This window comes from Pristiophorus japonicus, chromosome 19 (assembly GCF_044704955.1).
Source record: "Pristiophorus japonicus isolate sPriJap1 chromosome 19, sPriJap1.hap1, whole genome shotgun sequence".
NCBI classification, from domain to species: domain Eukaryota; kingdom Metazoa; phylum Chordata; class Chondrichthyes; family Pristiophoridae; genus Pristiophorus; species Pristiophorus japonicus.
This window is the reverse complement of record NC_091995.1, coordinates 1,532,445-1,547,310: the sequence shown is the minus strand read 5'-3', so window position 1 is coordinate 1,547,310 and position 14,866 is coordinate 1,532,445. Positions and strand designations below refer to the sequence as shown.

The window sequence follows — 14,866 nt, the reverse complement described above, 5'->3', positions numbered from 1 at the left end:
TAACGCCACTTGACCAGCTTATCAGACAACACACAAACGTTCACCAAGTACGTGCCTATATAAGTCATTCCAGTATAAGAAATAGGAGCAGGAGTAGGCCGTTCGGCCCCTCGAGCCTGCTCCGCCATTCAGTGAGATCATGGCTGATCTTCAACCTCAACTCCACTTTCCCCATATCCCTTGATTCCCTTAATATCCAAAAATCTATCGATCCCTGTCTTGAATATACTCAACGACTGAGCCTCCACAGCCCTCAGGGGTACAGCATTCCAACGTTTCAACAGCCTCTGAAGAAATTTCTCATCTCAGTCCTAAATGGCCGACCCCTGAGTCTGAGACTGTGACCCCTGGTTCTAGACTCCCCAGCCCGGGGGAAGCATCCTCCCTGCATCTACCCTGTCAAGCCCTGTAAGAATGTTGTATGTTTCAATGAGATCCTCTCTCATTCTTCTAAACTCTAGAGAATATACACCTAGTTTACTCAATCTCTCCTCATAGGACAATCCCTCCCATCCCAGGAATCAGTCTGGTGAACCTTCGTTGCATTCCCTCTATGGCAAGTATATCCTTCCTTGGGTAAGGAGACCAAAACTGTACACAATACTCCAGGTGCGGTCTCACCAGGGACTTCCAGGTGTCGGTGGGGATGTTGCACTTTATCAGGGAGGCTTTGAGGGTGTCCCTGTAACGTTTCCTCTGCCCACCTTTGGCTCGTTTGCCGTGAAGGAGTTCCGAGTAGAGCGCTCGCTTTGGGAGGGGATCTCACAGAAGCATATAAAATTCTTACGGGACTGGACAGGTTAGATGCAGGAAGAATGTTCCCGATGTTGGGGAAGTCCAGAACCAGGGGTCACAGTCTAAGGATAAAACATTTAGGACCAAGATGAGGAGAAACTTCTTCACTCAGAGAATTGTGAACCTGTGAAATTCCCTGCCGCAGAGAGTTGTTGAGGCCAGTTCGTTAGATATATTCAAAAGGGAGTTAGATGTGGCCCTTACGGCTAAAGGGATCAAGGGGTATGGAGAGAAGGCAGGAATGGGGTACTGAAGTTGCATGATCAGCCATGATCATATTGAATGGTGGTGCAGGCTCAAAGAGCCGAATGGCCTACTCCTGCACCTATTCTCTATGTTTCTATGAGACCAAAACTGTGCACAATACTCCAGGTGCGGTCTCACCAGGGCCCTATATAATTACAGTAAGACATCTTTGCTCTTATACTCAAATCCTCTTGTAATAATAAACACAAAAAGTAAAAAACACATACAACTTACTTTCTGACAAAAATAGGATAAATCAAGTGCAGAAAAACAGGACATCTATCGCAATATTCTTTATTGAGAATCAGGGGTTATGAGGATGGAGAGGAAAAGTGGAGTTGAGATCGAAGATCAGCCATGATCGTATTAAATGGCGGAGCAGGCTCGAGGGGCCGAATGGCCGACTCCTGCTCCTATTTCTTATGTTCTTCTTGTAAGTACTAGTTGTTAGTTATAATTACTAGTTGTTAGTTATAATTACTAGTTGTTAGTTGTACTAATTGCTGTGGCTCAGTAGGTGGCACACGCCACTCTGAGTCAGGAGGTCGTGGGTTCCAGACCCACTCCAGGGACTTGACCACAAAAATCTAGACAGTGCCACACTCCCAGTGCAGTGCTGAGGGAGTGTGGCACTGTCGGAGGCGAGACGTTAAACCGAGGGCCTGTCTGCTCACTCATGTGGACGTAAAAGATCCCACGGCACTATTTCGAAGAGGAGTAGTGGGGATATCCTGGACATTATTTATCCCTCAATCAACATAACCAAAATCTGGTCATTGTCACACTGCTGTTTGTGGGAGCTTGCTTCCACTCTAAAAATGAGTCCTTAGGTGACTGAACAGTCCAATACGAGAGCCACAGTCCCTGTCACAGGTGGGACAGATAGTCGTTGAGGGAAAGGGAGGGTGGGACTGGTTTGCCGCACGCTCCTTCCGCTGCCTGCGCTTGGTTTCTACATGCTCTCAGCGACGAGACTCGAGGTGCTCAGCACCCTCCCGGATGCACTTCCTCCACTTAGGGTAGTCTGGTCTTTGGCCAGGGACTCCCAGGTGTCGGTGGGGATGTTGCACTTTATCAGGGAGGCTTTGAGGGTGTCCCTTGTAACGTTTCCTCTGCCCACCTTGGGCTCGCTTGCCGTGAAGGAGTTCCGAGTAGAGCACTTGCTTTGGGAGTCTCGTGTCTGGCATGCGGACAATGTGGCCCGCCCAGCGGAGCTGGTCGAGTGTGGTCAGTGCTTCGATGCTGGGGATGTTGGGCCTGGGCGAGGACGCTAACGTTGGTGCGTCTGTCCTCCCAGGGGATTTGCGGGATCTTGCGGAGACATCGCTGGTGGTATTTCCCCAGCGACTTGAGGTGTCTACTGTACATGGTCCACGTCTCTGAGCCATACAGGAGGGCGGATATTACTACAGCCCTGTAGACCATGACTTTGGTGGCAGATTTGAGGGCCTGGTCTTCGAACACTCTTTTCCTCAGGTGGCCGAAGGCTGCACTGGCTCACTGGAGGCGGTGTTGAATCTTGTCATCAATGTCTGCTTTTGTTAAGAGGCTCCCGAGGTATGGGAAATGGTCCACGTTGTCCAGGGCCGCGCAGTGGATCTTGATGACTGGGGGGCAGTGCTGTGCGGCGGGGAAAGGCTGGTGGAGAACCTTTGTCTTACTGATGTTTTGTGTATAGCCAATGCTTTCATACGCCTCGGTGAAGATGTTGACTATGACTTGGAGTTCAGCCTCTGTATGTGCGCAGACGCAGGCATCGTCCGCGTACTGTAGCTCGACAAGAGGTTGGGACACAGCTAATCATCATGGGTTCCTTGTTATATTCAGAATCAATATTTTACACTGACCTTCGTGGGTGTCATAGTACATCAGTCATTGAAGGTTGGCATGCAGGTACAGCAGGCAGTAAAGAAAGCAAATGGTATGCTGGCCTTCATAGCGAGGGGTTTTGAGTATAGGAGCAGGGAGGTGTTACTGCAGTTGTACCTCACCTGGAATATTGTGTTCAGTTTTATTCTCCTAATCTGAGGAAGGATGTTCTTGCTATTGAGGGAGTGCAGCGAAGATTCACCAGACTGATTCCCGGGATGGCTGGACTGACATATGAAGAAAGATTGGATCGACTGGGCTTATATTCACTGGAATTTAGAAGAATGAGAGGGGATCTCAGAGAAACATATAAAATTCTGACAGGATTGGACAGTTTTGATGCAGGAAGAATGTTCCCGATGTTGGGGAAGTCTAGAACCAGGGGTCACAGTCCAAGGAGAAGGGGTAAGCCATTTAGGACCGAGATGAGGAGAAACTTCTTCTCTCAGAGAACTGTGAGCCTGTGGAATTCTCTACCACAGAAAGTTGTTGAGGCTAGCTCGCTAGATATATATTCAAAAGGGAGTTAAATGTGGCCCTTGTGGCTAAAGGAATCAAGGGGTATGGAGAGAAAGCAGGAGTGGGGTACTGAAGTTGCATGATCAGCCATGATCATATTGAATGGCGGTGCAGACTCGAAGGGCCGAATGGCCTACTCCTGCACCTATTTTCTGTGTTTCTAAGTTTCTATATTCCCGATGTTGGGGAAGTCCAGAACCAGGGGTCACAGTCTAAGGATAAGGGGTAAGCCATTTAGGACCGAGATGAGGAGAAACTTCTTCACTCAGAGAATTGTGAACCTGTGGAATTCTATACCACAGAACGTTGTTGAGGCCAGTTCGTTAGATATATTCAAGAGGGAGTTAGATGTGGTCCTTACGGCTAAAGGGATCAAGGGGTATGGAGAGAAAGCAGGAAAGGGGTACTGAGGTGAATGATCAGCCATGATCTTATTGAATGGTGGAGTAGGCTCGAAAGGCCGAATGGCCTACTCCTGCACCTATTTTCTATGTTTCTATGTAATATTTTACTTTTGTGTAACCGCTCTCAGAAACAATAATTTTTTTTTTCTGTGTTCCATTTCTGTGTTTCCCAAAAGCTCCAGCCTCCCTGGCCTTGGACCCGAACACGGCTCACCCTGAACTCACCCTGTCCGAAGACCTGACCAGCGTGAGGCACAGTGACCGCTGGCACGAGAGGCCGGACACCCCGGAGAGGTTTGACCAGTGCGTCAGTGTGCTCGGGGCTCAGGCCTTCGCGTCGGGCCGGCACTACTGGGAGGTGAAAGTGGCCGACAAAATCAAGTGGGATATCGGCGTGGTGAACGGGTCCATCAACAGGAAGGGCATCATCAGACCAGGACCGGCGACGGGATACTGGCTTCTGGGCCTCAGGAACGACCAGTACGAGGCTTACACTCGACCTCCGACCCACCTCGCCCCGAGTGAGAAGCCCTGGAAGATCGGGGTGTACCTGGACTACGAGGGCGGACAGGTGTCGTTTTACAATGCGGACAACATGTCCCATCTCCACACCTTCACCCACACCTTCACCGAGAAGCTGTACCTCAATCTCAGCCCCTGTTTGAACGAAGGAGGCAGAAATGGTGCGGATCTCAAAATCTGCTCAATTAAAAGGCACCCGCAGAAATAGGGGTCTGTTTGTGTGTGTGTGTGTGTGTGTGTTTCCTCCCCCCTCCCCCCCCCTGCCTCCTTTTGTCCTTCATCCCCAACTTGCCCCATCTGGGCAGCTGTAGGCTGTGGTTAACCTCATCTTCATCGTCGTAGGAAATCCCTCAAGGATTCAAGGAAGACTTGCTTCCACTCTTAACATGAGTCATGTTAGAGGGGTGGAAGATGCCTGTGCGTGAGTTCATTTAACAAGGGGTGGCCGTTGAACACCAGCTACCACACGGGCTTAGCCGAGCAAGGTCTTGGTCCAGTGACAAGGGGGGGGTCCAGGGCGACTGAAGACCAGGCACTGCTGTATGGACCAAGTTGCCTACGGCGAGATGTTGGCCGCAGGCTCGGTGTTGAGTGGTGCTCTTGATGGTACCATCATGGTGCGCGCCATGGCTGTGACCCCCTCTCTCCCCCCGACCTTCCACTCTGAACCCCAGTGGGCCACTGACCCTCCCAGTGTCTGCCCCCAACCAAGTCTCATGGTTACCCAGGCCCAGACTGACAGTAGTCAGCGGTACCTGCGGGTTGTGAATTACATTCCCAGCCGGCAAATGTGTCAATGCCACGATTGGGACCGTCTGCCTCAAATCATTTTTTTTTAAAGCATTAAGCCGCAGCTTAAGTTTATGAAGCTCCTTCGGCACTTTTCAAACTGAGTTTGGTAACACACTCCTATATTTCGACTGATAATAATTGGGTGTAATTTAAGGTCCCTAACATCACCATACGCAGTCCCTCGGAATCGAGGAAGACTTGCTTCCACTCGTAAAATGAGTTCTTAGGTGACTGAACGAGAACCACAGTCCCTGTCACAGGTGGGACAGACAGTGGTTGAGGGAAGGGGAGGGTGGGACTGGTTTGTCGCACGTTCCTTCCGCTGCCTGCGCTTGGTTTCTGCATGCTCTCGGCGACGAGACTCGAGGTGCTCAGCGCCCTCCCAGATGCACTTCCTCCACTTAGGGCGAACTGGTCTTTGGCCAGGGACTCCCAGGTGTCGGTGGGGATGTTGCACTTTATCAGGGAGGCTTTGAGGGTGGTCCCTGTAACGTTTCCTCTGCCCACCTTTGGCTCGCTTGACGTGAAGGAGTTCTGAGGAGGGCGCTTGCTTTGGGAGTCTCGTGTCTGGCATGCGGACTATGTGACCTGCATAGGAAGTGATCAAGGCATGACTCTGGAGTTATGCCTTGCATTGTTTCATAGGGCTGCAGTCATGACAATCTGGTTCCACCTCTAGACTCTCCTCACCCTCTTGGAGGTCAAGCATGGCCCCTCCGTGCAGTGTGTGAAAGGGTTGATATCCAGTATCAATGCAGCTGGATTGTATTTTGCAGATAAGTATTATGATAAATTCTGCTGATGATTATCTGCTCTGTGTGATGTCTCCTGTGAACAGCAGGCACATGGGAACACCACCACCTCCACGTTCCCCTCCCAGTCACACACCATCCTGACTGGGAAATATATCGGCCGTTCCTTCATCGTCGCTGGGTCACAATCCTGGAACTCCCTCGCTGACAGAACTGTCTGCCTAAGATGCTCCTTAAAACTGTTAGATCTCTTAATTTCCAATGAAATATGAACTCCGATTGTAGTTTTAGTGTCACTTTATTTTTGGCAGCAGTAAGAAGCTCTTGGCTTTAAGCCAGATCTTTGTCCTTCTGAGACCACATGGTCAACATGACTGTACTTATACCTGGATCAATTTACAGAAAAGAACTCGCCTTCTTTGACCTTATTGGCTCAATTAATAGTCTTTTAACCTTTTAATTGGCTCGCTACCCAAAGGTCCTAAAATGTCAAGTTGATTGATGACTTAATGCAATATGCTCCCACTCACGTAGCATCTTTGACTTGGTGTCTGTGAATTTTCACAGCCTGTCTAAATGCAGCCTGTTTGAATTCTCTATCAAAAACCTAGCTCTTTGACCAAGGCTTTGGTCACCTGCCCTAATTTCTCCTTGTATGGCTTGGTGTCTAGTTTTTTTGTCTTATAACACCCCTGTGAATCACCTTGGGATGTTTTACTGGTAAAAGCGCGATATAAATATAAGTTGCTTTTTTTTGTCATCTGTGTAATGGGCCTTGGCTATATCTGCAATTACAGTATTGTGTATGTGTAATTACCAGCACAGTGTGTGTGTGTAATTACCAGCACTGTGTGTGTGTGTGTGTAATTACACCATTGTGTGTGTGTGTAATTACCAGCACTGTGTGTGTGTGTGTGTGTAATTACACCATTGTGTGTGTGTGTAATTACACCATTGTGTGTGTGTGTAATTACCAGCACTGTGTGTGTGTGTAATTACACCATTGTGTGTGTGTAATTACCAGCACTGCGTGTGTGTGTGTGTAATTACACCATTGTGTGTGTGTGTGTGTGTGTAATTACCAACACTGTGTGTGTGTGTGTAATTACACCATTGTGTGTGTGTGTAATTACCAGCACTGTGTGTGTGTGTGTGTGTAATTACACCATTGTGTGTGTGTGTAATTACCAGCACTGTGTGTGTGTGTGTAATTACACCATTGTGTGTGTGTGTAATTACCAGCACTGTGTGTGTGTGTGTGTGTGTAATTACACCATTGTGTGTGTGTAATTACCAGCACTGTGTGTGTGTGTGTGTAATTACAGCATTGTGTGTGTGTGTAATTACCAGCACAGTGTGTGTGTGTGTGTAATTACACATTGTGTGTGTGTGTGTAATTACCAGCATTGTGTGTGTGTGTGTGTGTGTGTGTGTAATTACACCATTGTGTGTGTGTGTAATTACATCATTGTGTGTGTGTGTAATTACCAGCACTGTGTGTGTGTGTAATTACACCATTGTGTGTGTGTAATTACCAGCACTGTGTGTGTGTGTGTGTGTGTAATTACACCATTGTGTGTGTGTGTAATTACACCATTGTGTGTGTGTGTAATTACCAACACTGTGTGTGTGTGTGTGTAATTACAGCATTGTGTGTGTGTGTAATTACCAGCACAGTGTGTGTGTGTGTGTAATTACACCATTGTGTGTGTGTGTAATTACCAGCATTGTGTGTGTGTGTGTGTGTGCAATTACACCATTGTGTGTGTGTGTAATTACACCATTGTGTGTGTGTGTAATTACCAGCACTGTGTGTGTGTGTGTGTGTGTAATTACACCATTGTGTGTGTGTGTAATTACACCATTGTGTGTGTGTGTAATTACCAACACTGTGTGTGTGTGTGTGTAATTACAGCATTGTGTGTGTGTGTAATTACCAGCACAGTGTGTGTGTGTGTGTGTAATTACACCATTGTGTGTGTGTGTAATTACCAGCATTGTGTGTGTGTGTGTGTGTGTGTGTGTGTGTAATTACACCATTGTGTGTGTGTGTAATTACACCATTGTGTGTGTGTGTAATTACCAGCACTGTGTGTGTGTGTGTAATTACACCATTGTGTGTGTGTAATTACCAGCACTGTGTGTGTGTGTAATTACACCATTGTGTGTGTGTGTAATTACACCATTGTGTGTGTGTGTAATTACACCATTGTGTGTGTGTGTAATTACCAACACTGTGTGTGTGTGTGTAATTACACCATTGTGTGTGTGTGTAATTACCAGCACTGTGTGTGTGTGTGTGTGTGTAATTACACCATTGTGTGTGTGTGTAATTACCAGCACTGTGTGTGTGTGTGTAATTACACCATTGTGTGTGTGTGTAATTACCAGCACTGTGTGCGTGTGTGTAATTACACCATTGTGTGTGTGTAATTACCAGCACTGTGTGTGTGTGTGTGTAATTACAGCATTGTGTGTGTGTGTAATTACCAGCACAGTGTGTGTGTGTGTGTGTGTGTGTAATTACACCATTGTGTGTGTGTGTAATTACACCATTGTGTGTGTGTGTAATTACCAGCACTGTGTGTGTGTGTGTGTAATTACACCATTGTGTGTGTGTGTAATTACACCATTGTGTGTGTGTGGAATTACCAGCACTGTGTGTGTGTGTGTAATTACACCATTGTGTGTGTGTGTAATTACCAGCACTGTGTGTGTGTGTGTAATTACACCATTGTGTGTGTGTGTAATTACCAGCGCCGTGTGTGTGTGTAATTACACCATTGTGTGTGTGTGTAATTACCAGCACTGTGTGTGTGTGTGTGTGTAATTACACCATTGTGTGTGTGTGTAATTACCAGCACTGTGTGTGTGTGTGTGTAATTACACCATTGTGTGTGTGTGTAATTACCAACACTGTGTGTGTGTGTGTAATTACAGCATTGTGTGTGTGTGTAATTACCAGCACAGTGTGTGTGTGTGTGTGTAATTACACCATTGTGTGTGTGTGTAATTACCAGCATTGTGTGTGTGTGTGTGTGTGTGTGTGTGTAATTACACCATTGTGTGTGTGTGTAATTACCAGCACTGTGTGTGTGTGTGTAATTACACCATTGTGTGTGTGTAATTACCAGCACTGTGTGTGTGTGTGTGTAATTACACCATTGTGTGTGTGTGTAATTACACCATTGTGTGTGTGTGTAATTACCAACACTGTGTGTGTGTGTGTAATTAAACCATTGTGTGTGTGTGTAATTACCAGCACTGTGTGTGTGTATGTGTAATTACCAGCACTGTGTGTGTGTGTGTAATTACACCATTGTGTGTGTGTGTAATTACCAGCACTGTGTGCGTGTGTGTAATTACACCATTGTGTGTGTGTAATTACCAGCACTGTGTGTGTGTGTGTAATTACAGCATTGTGTGTGTGTGTAATTACCAGCACAGTGTGTGTGTGTGTGTGTAGTTACACCATTGTGTGTGTGTGTAATTACACCATTGTGTGTGTGTGTAATTACCAGCACTGTGTGTGTGTGTGTGTGTAATTACACCATTGTGTGTGTGTGTAATTACACCATTGTGTGTGTGTGGAATTACCAGCACTGTGTGTGTGTGTGTGTAATTACACCATTGTGTGTGTGTAATTACCAGCACTGTGTGTGTGTGTAATTACACCATTGTGTGTGTGTGTAATTACCAGCACTGTGTGTGTGTGTGTGTGTAATTACACCATTGTGTGTGTGTGTAATTACACCATTGTGTGTGTGTGTAATTACCAACACTGTGTGTGTGTGTGTAATTACAGCATTGTGTGTGTGTGTAATTACCAGCACAGTGTGTGTGTGTAATTACACCATTGTGTGTGTGTGTAATTACCAGCATTGTGTGTGTGTGTGTGTGTGTGTGTAATTACCAACACTGTGTGTGTGTGTAATTACACCATTGTGTGTGTGTGTAATTACCAGCACTGTGTGTGTGTGTGTGTGTGTGTAATTACACCATTATGTGTGTGTAATTACCAGCACTGTGTGTGTGTGTGTGTAATTACACCATTGTGTGTGTGTGTAATTACCAGCACTGTGTGCGTGTGTGTAATTACACCATTGTGTGTGTGTAATTACCAGCACTGTGTGTGTGTGTGTAATTACAGCATTGTGTGTGTGTGTAATTACCAGCACAGTGTGTGTGTGTGTGTGTAATTACACCATTGTGTGTGTGTGTAATTACACCATTGTGTGTGTGTGTAATTACCAGCACTGTGTGTGTGTGTGTGTAATTACACCATTGTGTGTGTGTGTAATTACACCATTGTGTGTGTGTGGAATTACCAGCACTGTGTGTGTGTGTGTAATTACACCATTGTGTGTGTGTGTAATTACCAGCACTGTGTGTGTGTGTGTAATTACACCATTGTGTGTGTGTGTAATTACCAGCGCCGTGTGTGTGTGTAATTACACCATTGTGTGTGTGTGTAATTACCAGCACTGTGTGTGTGTGTGTGTGTAATTACACCATTGTGTGTGTGTGTAATTACCAGCACTGTGTGTGTGTGTGTAATTACACCATTGTGTGTGTGTGTAATTACCAGCACTGTGTGTGTGTGTGTAATTACACCATTGTGTGTGTGTAATTACCAGCACTGTGTGTGTGTGTAATTACACCATTGTGTGTGTGTGTAATTACCAGCACTGTGTGTGTGTGTGTAATTACACCATTGTGTGTGTGTGTAATTACCAGCACAGTGTGTGTGTGTAATTACCAGCACTGTGTGTGTGTGTGTAATTACACCATTTGTGTGTGTAATCACCAGCACTGTGTGTGTGTGTGTGTGTGTGTAATTACACCATTGTGTGTGTGTGTAATTACCAGCACTGTGTGTGTGTGTGTGTGTGTAATTACACCATTGTGTGTGTGTGTAATTACCAGCATTGTGTGTGTGTGTGTGTGTGTGTGTGTAATTACACCATTGTGTGTGTGTGTAATTACACCATTGTGTGTGTGTGTGTAATTACCAGCACTGTGTGTGTGTGTGTAATTACACCATTGTGTGTGTGTAATTACCAGCACTGTGTGTGTGTGTGTGTAATTACACCATTGTGTGTGTGTGTAATTACCAACACTGTGTGTGTGTGTGTAATTACACCATTGTGTGTGTGTGTAATTACCAGCACTGTGTGTGTGTGTGTGTAATTACCAGCACTGTGTGTGTGTGTGTAATTACACCATTGTGTGTGTGTGCAATTACCAGCACTGTGTGCGTGTGTGTAATTACACCATTGTGTGTGTGTAATTACCAGCACTGTGTGTGTGTGTGTAATTACAGCATTGTGTGTGTGTGTAATTACCAGCACAGTGTGTGTGTGTGTGTGTAGTTACACCATTGTGTGTGTGTGTAATTACACCATTGTGTGTGTGTGTAATTACCAGCACTGTGTGTGTGTGTGTGTGTAATTACACCATTGTGTGTGTGTGTAATTACACCATTGTGTGTGTGTGGAATTACCAGCACTGTGTCTGTGTGTGTGTGTAATTACACCATTGTGTGTGTGTGTAATTACCAGCACTGTGTGTGTGTGTGTAATTACACCATTGTGTGTGTGTGTAATTACCAGCGCCGTGTGTGTGTGTAATTACACCATTGTGTGTGTGTGTAATTACCAGCACTGTGTGTGTGTGTGTGTGTGTAATTACACCATTGTGTGTGTGTGTAATTACCAGCACTGTGTGTGTGTGTGTAATTACACCATTGTGTGTGTGTGTAATTACCAGCACTGTGTGTGTGTGTGTGTAATTACACCATTGTGTGTGTGTAATTACCAGCACTGTGTGTGTGTGTAATTACACCATTGTGTGTGTGTGTAATTACCAGCACTGTGTGTGTGTGTGTGTGTAATTACACCATTGTGTGTGTGTGTAATTACACCATTGTGTGTGTGTGTAATTACCAACACTGTGTGTGTGTGTGTAATTACAGCATTGTGTGTGTGTGTAATTACCAGCACAGTGTGTGTGTGTGTGTGTGTAATTACACCATTGTGTGTGTGTGTAATTACCAGCATTGTGTGTGTGTGTGTGTGTGTGTGTGTGTAATTACCAACACTGTGTGTGTGTGTAATTACACCATTGTGTGTGTGTGTAATTACCAGCACTGTGTGTGTGTGTGTGTGTGTGTAATTACACCATTATGTGTGTGTAATTACCAGCACTGTGTGTGTGTGTGTGTAATTACACCATTGTGTGTGTGTGTAATTACCAGCACTGTGTGCGTGTGTGTAATTACACCATTGTGTGTGTGTAATTACCAGCACTGTGTGTGTGTGTGTAATTACAGCATTGTGTGTGTGTGTAATTACCAGCACAGTGTGTGTGTGTGTGTAATTACCAGCACTGTGTGTGTGTGTGTGTAATTACACCATTGTGTGTGTGTGTAATTACACCATTGTGTGTGTGTGGAATTACCAGCACTGTGTGTGTGTGTAATTACACCATTGTGTGTGTGTGTAATTACCAGCACTGTGTGTGTGTGTGTAATTACACCATTGTGTGTGTGTGTAATTACCAGCGCCGTGTGTGTGTGTAATTACACCATTGTGTGTGTGTGTAATTACCAGCACTGTGTGTGTGTGTGTGTGTAATTACACCATTGTGTGTGTGTGTAATTACCAGCACTGTGTGTGTGTGTGTAATTACACCATTGTGTGTGTGTGTAATTACCAGCACTGTGTGTGTGTGTGTAATTACACCATTGTGTGTGTGTAATTACCAGCACTGTGTGTGTGTGTAATTACACCATTGTGTGTGTGTGTAATTACCAGCACTGTGTGTGTGTGTGTAATTACACCATTGTGTGTGTGTGTAATTACCAGCACAGTGTATGTGTGTGTGTGTAATTACACCATTGTGTGTGTGTGTAATTACCAGCACAGTGTGTGTGTGTGTGTAATTACACCATTGTGTGTGTGTGTGTAATTACCAGCACTGTGTGTGTGTGTGTGTAATTACACCATTTGTGTGTGTAATCACCAGCACTGTGTGTGTGTGTGTGTGTGTGTGTGTGTGTGTGTGTAATTACACCATTGTGTGTGTGTGTAATTACCAGCACTGTGTGTGTGTGTGTGTGTGTAATTACACCATTGTGTGTGTGTAATTACCAGCACTGTGTGTGTGTGTGTAATTACACCATTGTGTGTGTGTGTAATTACCAGCACAGTGTGTGTGTGTTGTGTGTAATTACACCATTGTGTGTGTGTGTAATTACCAGCACAGTGTGTGTGTGTGTGTAATTACACCATTGTGTGTGTGTGTAATTACCAGCACTGTGTGTGTGTGTAATTACACCATTGTGTGTGTGTAATTACCAGCACTGTGTGTGTGTGTGTGTAATTACACCATTGTGTGTGTGTGTAATTACACCATTGTGTGTGTGTGTAATTACCAGCACTGTGTGTGTGTGTGTGTAATTACCAGCACTGTGTGTGTGTGTAATTACACCATTGTGTATGTGTGTAATTACCAGCACAGTGTGTGTGTATGTGTGTGTGTGTGTGTAATTACACCATTGTGTGTGTGTAATTACCAGCACTGTGTGTGTGTGTGTAATTACACCATTGTGTGTGCGTAATTACCAGCACTGTGTGTGTGTGTGTAATTACAGCATTGTGTGTGTGTGTAATTACCAGCACAGTGTAAGTGTGTGTAATTACACCATTGTGTGTGTGTGTAATCACACCATTGTGTGTGTGTGTAATTACCAGCACTGTGTGTGTGTGTGTGTGTGTAATTACACCATTGTGTGTGTGTGTGTAATTACCAGCACTGTGTGTGTGTGTGTGTGTAATTACACCATTGTGTGTGTGTGTGTAATTACACCATTGTGTGTATGTGTAATTACCAGCACTGTGTGTTTGTGTGTAATTACACCATTGTGTGTGTGTGTAATTACCAGCACAGTGTGTGTGTGTGTGTAATTACACCATTGTGTGTGTGTGTAATTACCAGCACCGTGTGTGTGTGTGTGTGTAATTACACCATTGTGTGTGTGTGTAATTACCAGCACTGTGTGTGTGTGTGTGTGTAATTACACCATTGTGTGTGTGTGTAATTACACCATTGTGTGTGTGTGTAATTACCAGCACTGTGTGTGTGTGTGTAATTACACCATTGTGTGTATGTAATTACCAGCACTGTGTGTGTGTGTAATTACACCATTGTGTGTGTGTGTAATTACCAGCACTGTGTGTGTGTAATTACACCATCGTGTGTGTGTGTAATTACCAGCACAGTGTGTGTGTGTGTGTGTGTGTGTGTGTAATTACACCATTGTGTGTGTTTGTAATTATCAGCACAGTGTGTGTGTGTGTGTGTGTGTGTAATTACACCATTGTGTGTGTGTGTAATTACCAGCACAGTGTGTGTGTGTGTGATTACACCATTGTGTGTGTGTGTAATTACCAGCACTGTGTGTGTGTGTGTAATTACACCATTGTGTGTGTGTGTAATCACCAGCACTGTGTGTGTGTGTGTAATTACACCATTGTGTGTGTGTGTAATTACCAGCACTGTGTGTGTGTGTGTAATTACACCATTGTGTGTGTGTAATTACCAGCACTGTGTGTGTGTGTGTAATTACACCGTTGTGTGTGTGTGTAATTACCAGCACAGTGTGTGTGTGTGTGTGTGTGTGTAATTACACCATTGTGTGTGTGTGTAATTACCAGCACAGTGTGTGTGTGTGTGTGTGTAATTACACCATTTTGTGTGTGTGTAATTACCAGCACTGTGTGTGTGTGTGTGTGTGTAATTACACCATTGTGTGTGTGTAATTACCAGCACTGTGTGTGTGTGTGTAATTACACCATTGTGTGTGTGTGTAATTACCAGCACTGTGTGTGTGTGTGTAATTACCAGCACTGTGTGTGTATATGTAATTACACCATTGTGTGTGTGTAATTACCAGCACTGTGTGTG

General features: G+C 45.0%; 1 protein-coding gene across 1 annotated transcript in view; it reads left to right on the top strand.

Moving 5' to 3' along the window:
* LOC139230327 (zinc-binding protein A33-like) overlaps positions 1-5,432 on the top strand; it is a 29,925-nt gene extending 24,493 nt beyond the window's left edge. Inside the window, exon 6 of the mRNA XM_070862156.1 lies at positions 4,010-5,432. Within this exon, the coding sequence (XP_070718257.1) occupies positions 4,010-4,563 (554 nt within the window). The 3' untranslated portion in view covers positions 4,564-5,432. The remainder of the gene's footprint in view (positions 1-4,009) is intronic.
* The last annotated feature ends 9,434 nt before the right edge of the window (positions 5,433-14,866 follow it).